General features: G+C 34.8%; 1 protein-coding gene across 1 annotated transcript in view; it reads left to right on the top strand.

Moving 5' to 3' along the window:
• The window catches only part of MED12L (mediator complex subunit 12L), a 311,879-nt gene that overhangs the window by 274,557 nt on the left and 23,920 nt on the right, over nt 1–13,402 (top strand). Inside the window, exon 38 of the mRNA XM_069472005.1 lies at nt 2,244–2,455. Coding sequence (XP_069328106.1) covers nt 2,244–2,455 — 212 coding nt within the window. The remainder of the gene's footprint in view (nt 1–2,243; nt 2,456–13,402) is intronic.

Below are 13,402 nucleotides of genomic sequence, written 5' to 3'. Positions count from 1 at the left end.
TTCCTCCATAGTATCAGCACTTGGCTTTTACCTTACTCTCTTACTGGCTTATTATCTTCATGCCCCAGAATGTAAACTCTGTGAAGACAGATATTTTTTCTGCTATGTTCACTACATTATCCGCAGAACTTACAGCAGCATCTGGCTTATAGTAGGCTCTTAAAAATAGATTGTTGAGTGAATTAATGTAGACTACAAAGAGCAAACTGGACTTAATAATACATGTGGAAAATAACACAGTTGTCCTCTTTTTTGACTTTCTGTTTTTAGTTCCAAGATCCATGTGAATTTTTAGCCATTTAAAACTTTGTAGATATTGAAGTTTCTTCCTTGATATTGAAACACAGACTATTCATGAATTGAAGGCTAACGACTATGTAAAAATGAGCCCTCTTCCTCTAGAGTACTATAAAAAGGTGTTTATAAGTTTAGGAATTTTAGGTGTTAGATGACATGTAAGGAAAATTTTTTTAATAATTGTGAGAATTTTATATGAATGAATTAATAGATTTTCATTCAAAATTAGTCTTATAAAGTTGTGGAAGAGTATGTGCAGTGTGATTCCATTCATATACAGTTTAAATGCAAAACAATCCCCCCCACCACAGACATACACATACCTGTCTTACCAATCTCTTTCTCATATATACACACCAGTATGATGAAGTTATGAGGAAATATGTGAGAATAATAAACACCAAATTCAGAATAGCATTTGGTAAGAGAAAGTGAGGAAAGTAATTAGGTAGGGTCCAGCCACATTTATAATATTTTATTTCTTTAGGTGCTCATAGGTATAAGATTATAGAAGAGTTAGGAAATTTTTTTAAAAAGTAGACTATAGTTTAATCTTTAAAAAGAATTTCCGGCCGGGCGCGGTGGCTCACGCCTGTAATCCTAGCACTCTGGGAGGCCGAGGCGGGTGGATCATTTGAGCTCAGGAGTTCGAGACCAGCCTGAGCAAGAGCGAGACCCCGTCTCTACTAAAAATAGAAAGAAATTATATGGACAACTAAAAATATATACAGAAAAAATTAGCCGGGCATGGTGGCGCATGCCTGTAGTCCCAGCTACTCGGGAGGCTGAGGCAGGAGGATCGCTTGAGCCCAGGAGTTTGAGGTTGCTGTGAGCGAGGCTGATGCCATGGCACTCTAGCCCGGGCACCAGAGTGAGACTCTGTCTCAAAAAAAAAAAAAAAAAAAAAAAAAAAAGAATTTCCCTTTTCTATAAATGAGTCTATTAAGGTTTTATGTATTAATATAGTTCCAATTCTTGCTTCAACAATAGTTACCCTCCCGTATGTTACTCAAATTCTAAATGTTCCTCAAATGCCACTGGATCATATTGTTGACTGAGGTACTGAGTCTTTAAAAGAATGTGGGTTTTTTGAGTGAACAGCGTAAAGATGTTTGTTTCTACCATACCACTTGCTTTTCAGAAAAGATAAAACATCTTTTGTGGGGTATTTATGTAGAGGATTTTTCCTTTATATACATCAAAGACTATTTGTGGTGAATGAAGGATTGGCATTTACTTGTGAAACCAGCAAATGTTGAAAAATTTTTGCTAACTCTTAAAGCCATATGACAAATTATGTATGTAAATATGTTAAGGATTTCCTTTGGTTTCTTAGGTACAAATATAATTGGTTCTTGCTTATTTGATTTTTAGCCTTCAGTAAAAGATGTGTTTTGTCTTTAGAATCAATGGTAATTAAAGTTTCCAAGCATCTTAAGTATTTGTACAGTATTTTCATGCCTAACACACAACAGGCATTTTCATTTTGCCATGGTAAAGAAGCTTAACATGAGCTTCAGATTTGTTTAAAATTACAAAACAGTTTCTATGCCTGGCTTAGGATACTTGGTAAAATACACCACAAAGGCAATGTTTTATACAAGTAATATATTCCTGAGGGTCTTCCGTGATTTAAAACCCACATAATTCTGAAATTATGCCAGCAACTCTGTATTTCATGCATTTCAGTTTATCAACTAAAGTGTGACCTCCATGAAGTCAAGTTAAAATATTCTAATTCACTCCTACATCACCCTCCTCATCTTTTAGAAATCATGCAAGTCTTAACAAATCTTTAACATTTGCAATGGATGGGACAGTACACTATTGTCCGTTTTGCTCATAAAGTGAGACTTAGAAGGTGAAATTTGTGTGTTTTAATAAAATAAGGAAGACCGGTTGCATTAATGTACTTAGAAAGCCCTTCCTTCTGGTTGCTCTTATAGGTGGCTCCAGGTTGGACCCTACGGGCTCCTTTGTCCCAACTAATACCAAACAAGCTCTGTCGAACATGCTGCAGCGGCGCTCGGGCGCCATGATGCAGCCGCCCTCCCTTCATGCAATCACGTCCCAGCAGCAGTTGATACAGATGAAGCTTCTGCAGCAGCATCAGCAACAGCGGCTTCTCAGGCAAGCCCAGACTCGGCCTTTCCAACAGGTTTGTCCAGACCCAGCAATGGAGTCCTCTGCATTTCATTACGTCCTCTAACTAGGGATGAATTTGGGGGTATGTGGCATATTCTTCCCATGTGCATATACCTGTCTACTTGTGTGAGTGCAGGTGTAGCTCTTTTATACGCATTTATAAATACGTCTCCTCCATTGTATCTTACTGCTATCATTGATCAGATGAGAACTTGAAATGTCTTAGGTTTATTAAAAGTATGCCTCAAAACTAAAAGAAGAGCTAATGACTTTCTGGTCAATTAGAAGAAGCAGGCCTTTTATTCTTGGTCACCTTCTCTGAAAGCTCATTCCCCATTTTAATTGCTTCTGTATTCTGTACTCTTTTTAGCTCCACTTTCATGTGTTATTTTTAGATTTGTCACTTTGAGGTTGTGTCTGTAAAGCCCTGATGTTTCTTAGGTTTTCTCTAACAGTGCCCTGCCTTTACTCTTTGTTTTTAGTGTATATTTAATAAGGTCTATAGCAGACAATGAATAAATTACAAACAACAGTCAGTATCTGTATACATCAAATTTAATTCTTAATTTATATTTCTACTTTTATGTCCTGTAACCCAATTTTCCTTTTAGAAGGTAGTGATTATGTTCAAAACGTCGCTGAAAGTTGTACGAAACAGTATAGACTCATGAAACCTATGAATCTATACAAATGCATTAAAATATTGAGTGAGGTAAGATTGGGATTTCTTTTTCTAGTTTCTGAATACTCTTTTTGTATTTTCCAACTTTTCTAAAATGGGCATGCACTATTTTCATAATAATGGCCAACACCAATAGAGCACTTACAACATGCCAAAACATTTCTAAGCACTTTAAATGTTAGATCCCAGAACAATGATAATTAAGAGTTAGGCACCCTTGTGATCCTGAAATGGAAGTAGCCAATCTACAAGTGCATCCTACTCTAAGAAAAATCACAAAACTTTCAAAATAGCAAGAAATTTAAATGCTTTTAAAAATATCCTTTTTCTTTGGATAACTTTTTAGACATATCTCCATTGTATAACTTATGACACTTGTGCATTTGGACTTCTTAGGATTTTGGTGGGTGGAGGTGGGGAGCTTAGTCATTGATTCTTAAAAAATCGTTCTTTTTTACCTAAATTTTAAGAAGGACAAGAGGGAAGAAACTAGTTGAACTGCATGAGGATACAAACAACAATTACTACATGCTTGTTTCTCCCTGACCTTAGTGATTTCTTTCACTTCCTGGGTGTCAGATAAGATGGGCCTAAGCTACTACTTGCACATAAATGATAAGAATTTTATACAAATATTAAAAATCATTAATTTTTGCTTAAATAAGTTTGGAGCCATTTAAAACTTCATTGGGATGTTAGCTGTTCTTGGGAATGAGCAAAAATAGTCATATAATTGCTTCAAATTCTTTTCGAAATAAATAAAAAGTTCACTAGAAGTTGAGAAACCATCCCACTAGGATGAATTCAGCTCCCTTTTAAAGTAATAAAGCTGAAGTAAAATTTGCCTTTTTATTTTTTCATATCTACCTTTTTTCCCCACAAGATAAAATTTTTCTTATAGCTCGCTTTCAAACTGTTACTGCTAAATTCAGCTTTGCACTGGGAAAAAGCCCCCTGGGCCATATAGGTATATATGCCTGTCCTCAAAAGGTTCAGTTCCTGATACAAGACATAAGAACAGTTTTACCTAAAATAAATTTTTCAAAAGGAATTTAATAGAATAATCTACATACGTAGATATCCTTGCATATTTAACTTTTAAGGTTAGAAATGCTTTCTCCAAATGGTAAAAGCTCAGCCAGGTGTGGTGGCTTATTCCTATAATCCTAGCACTCTGGGAGTCTGAGGCAGGAGGATTGCTTGAGGTTAAGAGTTCGAGATCAGCCTGAACAAGAGGAAGACCCCCATCTCTACTAACAGTAGAAAAAAATTAGCCGGGTGTGGTAGCCTGCGTCTGTAGTCCCAGCTACTTGGGAGGCTGAGGCAGGAGGATCACTTGTGTCTGCACTTAGGAGGTTCTGAGGAAATGTTAGCGCCTTTCCCCTCACCTAACAGATCATGTATGAGCTTTTTTTTTTTTTTTTACTTTTTTTTTCTTTTAGTGATTCTAGAGATATGGAATGAACTCTTAATATACCTGGAATCTAGTTAAACATGGTATTGCAGCAAAAAGAAATTCTCCTTATGATAGTCCTTCAAAATCTAGAATAAAGGCAGAATTATATGAAGTATAAGTGATATTGATAAATTGTTTTAATATATAATTCTGGGTATAATTAGTTGCTTTTCCATTAAGTATAGATCATTTCATGAGAAGAAATGATAGAGAAACATTTCTATTAATAATTTTTGCAGGAATGTTTTCTGAGGTTAAATACCACCACATGGTCTGAATTTCTGTAGCTACATAAGGACTAGTAATGTCTTTTTTTTTTTTTTTTTTAAGTTTTTGGCGTCTGGTAGAGAAAAGTAAATAGATACCCATATCCTAGTAATTTTCTTATTCCAGAAGTCCATTATCTTAAATGTAACAAACATGCTCAAAAATTTCCATTTATCTTAATCTTCCAAACTGATGTTGGAATTTTGGCAGATGCTTTTACAGCCTGATTTAGTTTCCCCAGGCTTTGTATGTGCTTCCTAGGCCAGTTGTTCAGTAACCCACTAGTAAGGCATTGGGTCTTTCTCATAATATTTTGTATCATCTTTTCATCTACTAAGCACACAGTAGAAATCTATGAGATGTTTATTAAATGAATGCAAGATTTGAGCAGTTATTTCCAGAGGCGTAGAGCTTCTTAGTAGCCTTAACCCTCAGCAATCTGATTTTTATCCTCACACTCATCTCATAGCTGTTCCTCTGAGCGCTTCCAGAAACTGACCCCGGCAGTGACCTTTCATGTGTTTGTTACGAAAACCAAGATGCGAGAGAGGAGGCATAAATTCCTGAATTCTAGACAGACCTGAGACCTTCAAGAGTCCCCTTATCCACTTCCAAACTAATGGAGAGAAGCTGACATATGTAGAAACCATCTAGCCTTAGATGATACACAAAGAAAACTAGAATGCCATTATAAAATTACCCTCTAGTTCTACTGCAGAGATGGTATGTGAGCTTCATTCAGTCATGGCATTTTCCGTTATGGACTGTTTTATATTTTTTTCAGAAAATGTTAAGACATTGTTTTACTGTTGAGGAAACAGATGCTAAGTTGTGTGGAGATTAAGTATTTTTAATCAGATTATTTGATGTAATGATTATTATGATTGGGTGTATTTTCCCTACAATGCTAGTGCACATGGACATGCATAAAGATTTTGGCAAGGAAAGCTGTTTTCATTCTTCTTGGTTATAGTCTTCATCCAGGAAAGTACACTGGTCCTCACTTACCCTCAGGGGATACCCTCAGGGGATACATTCCAAGACCCCCAGTGGATGTTTGAAATCATGGGTAGTGCTGAGCCCTACATATATACCATGTTTTTTTGTTATACATAGGTACCTATTTTTGGACTGCAGTTGACCACAGGTCCCTGGAACTATGAGGGAGGCAAAACCACAGATAAGGGGGAACTACTCTACAAAATGATCCATTTCCATTTTTTACTCAGTGTCCCTTATTTAGATGGGACTCAGTGTAGTAGCTGCGCTACTTCTCTGTGCCTCAGCCTCATCTATAAAATGGTGACGTTGCAATACCATTCTCACTTTGTAGGGTGGTCATGAAGTTAATGACTTAATGCATGTAGCAGCCCTTAGAGCAGTGGCTGGACCACAGTAAGTGCTCAAAACATGTTAACTGCCATACTCATTGGTACTGTTTTATTAGTGTAATTTTTATGTTTTTATTTCAAAAGAAATTTCTATCATAAAAATCTTTATTTTCTTAAATATGTTAAACATTTAAAAAGAATAAAAGCATGTCAGATGCTTTACTTGCATAATTACGTTAATTGTCCCTAATATGATTGGTTTAATACTCATTTGTTCGGTGGCCACTAGTAGAGCTGATACTAAAAAGGAATGTTGATTAGTTTTCCCAACAGTTATTCTGGTTTATTAGAGTGGTATGTTTTCACCTTGTACCCCCATGATAAGCTGAAAGAAAAAAAAAGGGAAAAAAAAGTATAGATTGGATCTTTGTCAGTTAACTTGGAAACATTTTCAATGAGAAAAGCAAGAATACCTTCAAAATGGATATGATAGTTTTAATTTCAAGAAATAAACGCTGACAAAATTTTCCCAGAAAAAAAAAAAAACCAAAAAATTCTGTGAAACAAACTTCACAGGGGATTATTCTAATCTCAGTTAAAAGTATCATAAATGAAATGTATATTTTATTTTCCACATATGTTAGAACTATCATAAAACATAAAATGTTGGTTATGGTAATGCAAAATGCTGCTTGAATTGTTTTCCAGTCATATACTCAGTATTTTTCTTCTGACAAGAGGAACTTCCTTCCCCACCCCCCACCATATCAATCATCTGGGGAAGAAACTTTCTGAAGGAACCTTAAGTTTTGACCCAGGAGAGGAACTTTATTTTATGCCTTGATTTATGGTGTTGGTTTATCCTGATTTCTCCCTTTCAACATACAGAATCATTTTGTCGTTCTTTATAATAATTGATGCCACTTTACTTTAAGAATCCAAAGAAAGATAGACAAAAGATATGTTTACCTTGAATTGACTGAGATGAATTTGGAAGAAAGCACTTGGTTATAGGCCACAGATAATGATCATAAGGACTTTTCATGACAGGAAAGAGGAAGATTTCTGACAGAGGACAGAAGTGATGTGCCCAGTGATAGCTAGTACAGGTAGTAACTTGTTAGATCAGCTATCAGCCATGGAGCAAGTCTCAGCATTTGTGTATCCACATGAAGGAATTAGGTAATTTAAGGAAGGAAGGATGACTGAGTCAGAGCCTTCCAGAGTTGTTAGCTCCTTGGCAAGAGTGAATCTATGACTTCCTGAAAGCATGCCTCTTGGATTGATGCGGTCCGTTGAAGTTGAGCAACTGCCCTTTCTTTGGTGATTGATCCCTTTCCTTAGTGATGTAGTATCACCTTGGAATATCTGTTTTCGTTCTCCCTCCCACTCAATCTTTAGTGGTGTATTTCAAACATACAGACAAGAATAGAAAATAATAAAATAATCACTAATGTACTTATCAAGTTTTAATAAATAATAATGTTCTACCATATTTGCTCTAGATCATTTTTAAAAAGTCAAACATTACAGATATGGATGAGTCCCCTTGATCTCCTCTCATTTTCCTCCCTTCCTCCAAAGAGGTAACAACTGCCATGAATTTAGTGTTTTTCTTTCTTTTGAATGTTTTATACTTTCACTACATATTTTTGCAGCCATTGACATAAGTATTATACAGTATTACTTTAAGGTTTGAAACTGTATATAAATGGTCTCACATGTGTTGTATTGTTTTGCAGCTTTTTTGTGGCTAATTTTCAAATTATATACACTTTGTTTCACATAGTTTTATTCATTCATTTGTCCTGTTGGATGCTATTCTATTATGAATATTAACATATATTCATTCTCCTGTTGATGGTCATTTATTTCCAATTTTTTTTTTTTTTTTACTGTTAATAATGCTGCAGTAAACATTGCTGTACATTTCTTCTGCACATATGGAAAGCTTTAAGGTATTTACCTAAAAGCGGAATTGTGGATTTGATTTCCAAAGTGGTGTTGATTCCTCTTAGAATAGTAAATGAGCATTTTCCTTTCTTCTTGATCTCACCGACCCTTGATATTGTCAGACCTTATTTTTGTCAGTCAGAGCAGGTAAGATGGTGTTGTATTGTCACATTTTAATTTGTATTTTGTTGATTAACTGTGAGTTTAGGCATCTTGAATAACTTTAATGGCTATTCCAGTTTTCACTTTAGTAAATTTCCTGATCATATAAATTGAGAATGTTTCAAATTATATTCTTATTTGTTAAAGGTAGCCAAAAGAATCTTGATGAGACAAATCTTGAATATTGATAATTATCTTTAATGCATTTGCTCAGAGGGTGTAAGTTACATATAATATGTATCAATGACAAAAATGAACTTAGAAGGAGTAACCACTTAGTAAATATGTCCTAAACCTTATCACTTTATAACTTGGGTAGAAAACATGTCCAGGGAAGTGGGTGCTTTGCTTATTACTTAATATCTCTGTTTGTTTGAATGATTAGGAAGGTGCTGATTTCACATGCTGTAATTATTAGGCAAATATGAGCTAGAAGATAGTGTACACAACTTGTTTTCATGAGAGAGGGCAGCAGTTTGGGTGGAGGGGTAAGGAAATGAATCGCTAATATGAGGGTGGCTGCTGTGTCTAAAGACCAATGTACAGATGCAATGAATTATGTACCTATACCTAAAATGGTAAAAATAGATATTATTTGCTTGGAGAATTCCTCCAATACTTTGTAATCCATAATATAGTGAAATACTTTGTCTATTAGTGTTGAAAATCTTTTGCTTCATGTCTACCTCAAGAATTCATCTGAGGGAAGTTTTTGACACCTCAGTAATATATCCCTTCGAATCTGATTATAGAAATGATTAGAAGAGGAGATCATTTAGCTGAGAAATTGCAATTTTCCTGAAGCATTCAGTTGCTAACAGTTTTCCTGTTAGTGTGTAAACAATGGTGGTGCTATAAATATTTGCTGTCTACCATGGTTGACTGAATGTGTGGTTAGTTTGATGCTCTATTTTCACTTGCATTTACTGGAGATGGAGCTATCTAATTATGTCCTACAACAATATATGACCTACTGACTTGTTCACTTAATGTCTTATCTGTTTAATGTGACCCAGATGTCCTGAGCTCTCCCACTGGCTGTAGGGCTGAGAAGGTCTCTGGCCCCCTGTTTCTCACACAGGGGTTCCATCATCCTGTAGTTGCAAGCAAGTATCTGTGTCTGATATCTCCCCTGCTTCTTTTATGTCACTGTTTAACCTCCACGTTGTGCTGTTCTGTTCTATGAATATTGCCATATTATTTATCAATGTCCCAGTCTGTAGTGAGGTCATTTGGCACATGAATTAATAAAACGCCTGTAGGGTCTGGGTTTTCAAGTCTTGACTCTGAAACATTGTTTTAAAATGAAATATTTCGTATGTATTTTGGCTACCCACATCATTAGGCTAAAAAATCTTATCTGTATTGTCTGCCGTTTTCTTGCTGTCCCCTTTCTGTAGGACTTCTGTAACTCTGCTGTCTCCCTTCTGGAAGACTTTGACAACATAATGGTAACACCCCTGCTGTCATTCCTTTTTCTTTCATTTATTTTTTTTTTAAATAAACTTTTATAGCATTGCCCTTTGAACATCAAAATGAGAAGCAGGTTTTTCTTCTATAGCTGGTAGTAATTTCAATCTTCATTTCACTGTTACTCACCTGGTTTATGTTTGAGACTCTAACACAGAATCATGAATGCATTGACCATGTTCAGTTTAATGGAATTTATTTCTGGAAGTCCCTCCTTTGATCACCTCATGATTTTCATCACATATGTATGGTATAGAAACCAATAGACGTTCATGGCCTGGGCTTGGGAGCGTAGACCAATTCGTGCACCTTCATCTCAGTCCCAGTTTTGAACCTGTCTATTCCTGAGCTCTTGCTTCTCTTTGTGGTAATTGATATCATTAGTAGAGGAACGCATGGCATGCTGATTCATAGGCCAACGCAAGATAATGAAAACTGGTTATGAAACATACCCTCTCATCACATCCCACTCACTGGCTATTCCCAAATTCTCAACAAAACGCATCATCTCTGTTTTCTTTCCGGTATGGAGAAGATTTTTTTTTTTGAGCAGAGGTCTTGTGCATGCATGTCGTGAGACTTCACCTTTCCTGCTTTGCCTGGGCTAGCTAAGAATGCATGTTTTGCATTAAATTATTTATAGGTTTCTGTATCAGTTAGCCAACCCACAACATAAACCCAAGAAGCATTAGAATAAAAAAGAGCACACATCTCAGAGGTGAATGTAAGTCAACTTGTTTCACTGCCAGTTAAATGGGTAACATTATCTATACATTGGTGAAAATATCCTTAACTGCATATTCAGACTTTGAAAATATTTAGGATAAGTATTTGTTATATAGACAATTTCTCTGAAAGCTATTTTAGCAAAGGAAAGTTTGGAAATTTTTTGGAAAAGACTCAATTTTTCTTGATGCTTTATAGTATACAGAAAGCGGATGAGGATTTTATTTATTTAAAAACAAATTAAACTTTATCAAATTTAAAAATATTTTTGGAGACAGCTTATGTGGCTGTAGGTCATTTATTCAGATGGTAATATAATTCAGATAAAAAACAATTTGCATCAATCATTGGCTTTACTTTTCTTAAAAAGGTATTTTTATAGAGAAATGTTTTGTTGACAAATATTTAAAGTCAAAAGAAAATTACATGATTTCTATAGTAATTTAAATTAATTGAAATGTGTATCTTTGCTGTTCTTTTTATCATTCTTATTTTTTTAATATTCTCCCGTATTTTTAGGAAATTATGAATATATACTCAACCAATTATTATATTCATCATTTATGGACATATTAATATGGTAAAGTTTCATTACTGTATGAGATGTGTTTATTTTAGAATGAATCAGCATATTCTAGCAGTTAATGTTACTGTAATTTGTTCCCAAACAAGTTATACTTGAAGTGAAAACTTTATAAAAGTGTCAAGCATAACTAGTCAATAGAACCTCCTGTAATTATAGAATTTTATCTGTATCTATTGTCTGCAATCAAAATAGACCAGTATGTTTTGATGACAATAACTTCTGATTCACAGCATGTGTTGTTTTAGCTTTGGGCACCTTTAGTCAGTAACTTCCAAACTAGGAGCCATAAATAAAACCCTTTCTGCTAGGTGACTCATAAAATATTACCCACTGGTTTTCATTGTATACCTTTTTTATTTTTCCCCAGATCAGTATTTTCAGAAAGTGTCACAAAATCTGGCCATGGTTTTTCCAGATACAACTTGTCTCTCTACTGAAACCCTTAAACACTATTGAAAAGCTACTAAATAAGGATTTGAATAAAATCATTACTAATAAATTAAAAGGATAGGAAACTTCTGATCCTGAAATGCTGCTGATTATAATCCTTACTGATTTCCGATAACTAGTCTTTCTTTAGAAAGAGATCTTGGAGAGGAGTATAAGACTCAGAAGAATGAAAATTATGTATGAGGATGATTTATCAAAAATTTTAAACTCATCAGATGCATTAATTTCACATTATGTAAAGGGCCTTTGAGTCAACATCTCTTTGACTTCAGATACTTTTTCTGTCTAATTAAAAATACAGCAGTGAGAAAGAATTATTCTTACAAAGGCTAGGAAGATAGGTCTATTTTGAACAGCATAGCTTCTTTAGAAGTTTTTAGAAAATGAAAATTTTAGAAATTTACTGAAGAATAAATCAATAAGTTACTAAATAAACTATATTTATTATTATATGTATGTTTTGTTTGTAGAGGCAAGCCCAAAGCAAAGTATAAAACAAAGTAAAGAGACCATGTGTAGGGATTTACTTCAGGTAGCAATGTAGAGATGGGCTTATATAATAGAATGTCCCAGTTAACCGGAGGGCATTCCCTTGGCAGACACAAGTCCGGTATCTGAGCCACGGAAGCTCGAGCAGGGGCACACATGTCTTACATTCTCTCCTAGTGATGTGCTTAAAGTCACCTGGCTCATAGCTAGACACAAATATGCCATCAAAAACCCTCTTCCTAGCCTGTCCTTTCCATGCATAAAAGTACAAAGTTAATGTCGCCTCCGATTGTTTCAGTTAAGTGGAATAAATAAAGAGGGAAAAATTGAGTTACTCTGCGGATACTAATGCTGACAGAAAGAAGAAATCATTAGAATGATAGATGCTAAACATTAAAGTTGAGTTTTTAAAACAAAATATGGTGCTAAAACCCAGGAGGCAATTGCAAAGCACTTGGTAATATAACTTATGCTGAAATATAAATCCCAATTTACCATTGGATCTCTTGGTTAACAAATAAACTAAATTCAATCTTACGTTTTCCTCAACAGATATTTACTGAGCACTTACTGTGTGCCAGACACTGTGCTAGGAACTGATTAAAAATAAAATAAAGCTTAAAATGTTTTCAGAAACTAACAGATAACTGAAGTGACCATATGGGCTGATATGCCAGGCAAGGTCTCACTGCGCCCTGCTGTCCTGGCCTATCCCACTTTAGATGATACATTGTATATGGTCTATTCTTTGTTGAATGCAGCCAAACCAATGCCCACCAACATTAAAATTTTTTACTAATTCTCAGTTTTTAGTTTTCTCCTATGGAGGTCCTCACTTAACATTTGTAAAATATTTCAAGTTATAAAGAACTTTTGAATTTATTCTTTCCTCAATAAGTTGAACTATTTCTACAAATTGAAAAAAATGTGTTCTTGACATTATTCTGGGAAAAACAAAGAAAAATAGGAATTTATTTTAGTCTGGCAGGAGAGATTAGGATATTTTTCTTTCAGGACAATATGATGATAAATCTATGCACAGAGAACTTGGGAATGCTAGCTAACTAGGGGTGTTTATTATTTTCTCAGGGAGAATATTGCATATCTGAATTATTTCCTATGGTACTTAAGTAGTATGTTGGGAAAATCTGGGGAGGGAACATAATGTGTTCACATATAAGTAGTTCACCTTTGAATATAAATGGTTGACATGAATTTCAGAGTGTCAAAACTATATTTTAATTTCTTCATCCCTTTTCTCTGGTTCTTTTAAAATTATAGTACCTTTTTCTGAATTTAGTTTTGTGATTTTTTTTAAAAATGTAGCATAATAGTTTTAATTTATATTTCTTGTATCCCCATGATATCAACTAATGTATTGCCCCATA

Source organism: Eulemur rufifrons, chromosome 7 (assembly GCF_041146395.1).
Source record: "Eulemur rufifrons isolate Redbay chromosome 7, OSU_ERuf_1, whole genome shotgun sequence".
In the NCBI taxonomy this organism is placed as follows: Eukaryota; Metazoa; Chordata; class Mammalia; order Primates; family Lemuridae; genus Eulemur; species Eulemur rufifrons.
Note: the sequence above shows the minus strand (reverse complement) of the source record. Positions and strands in the feature narration are given on the sequence as shown.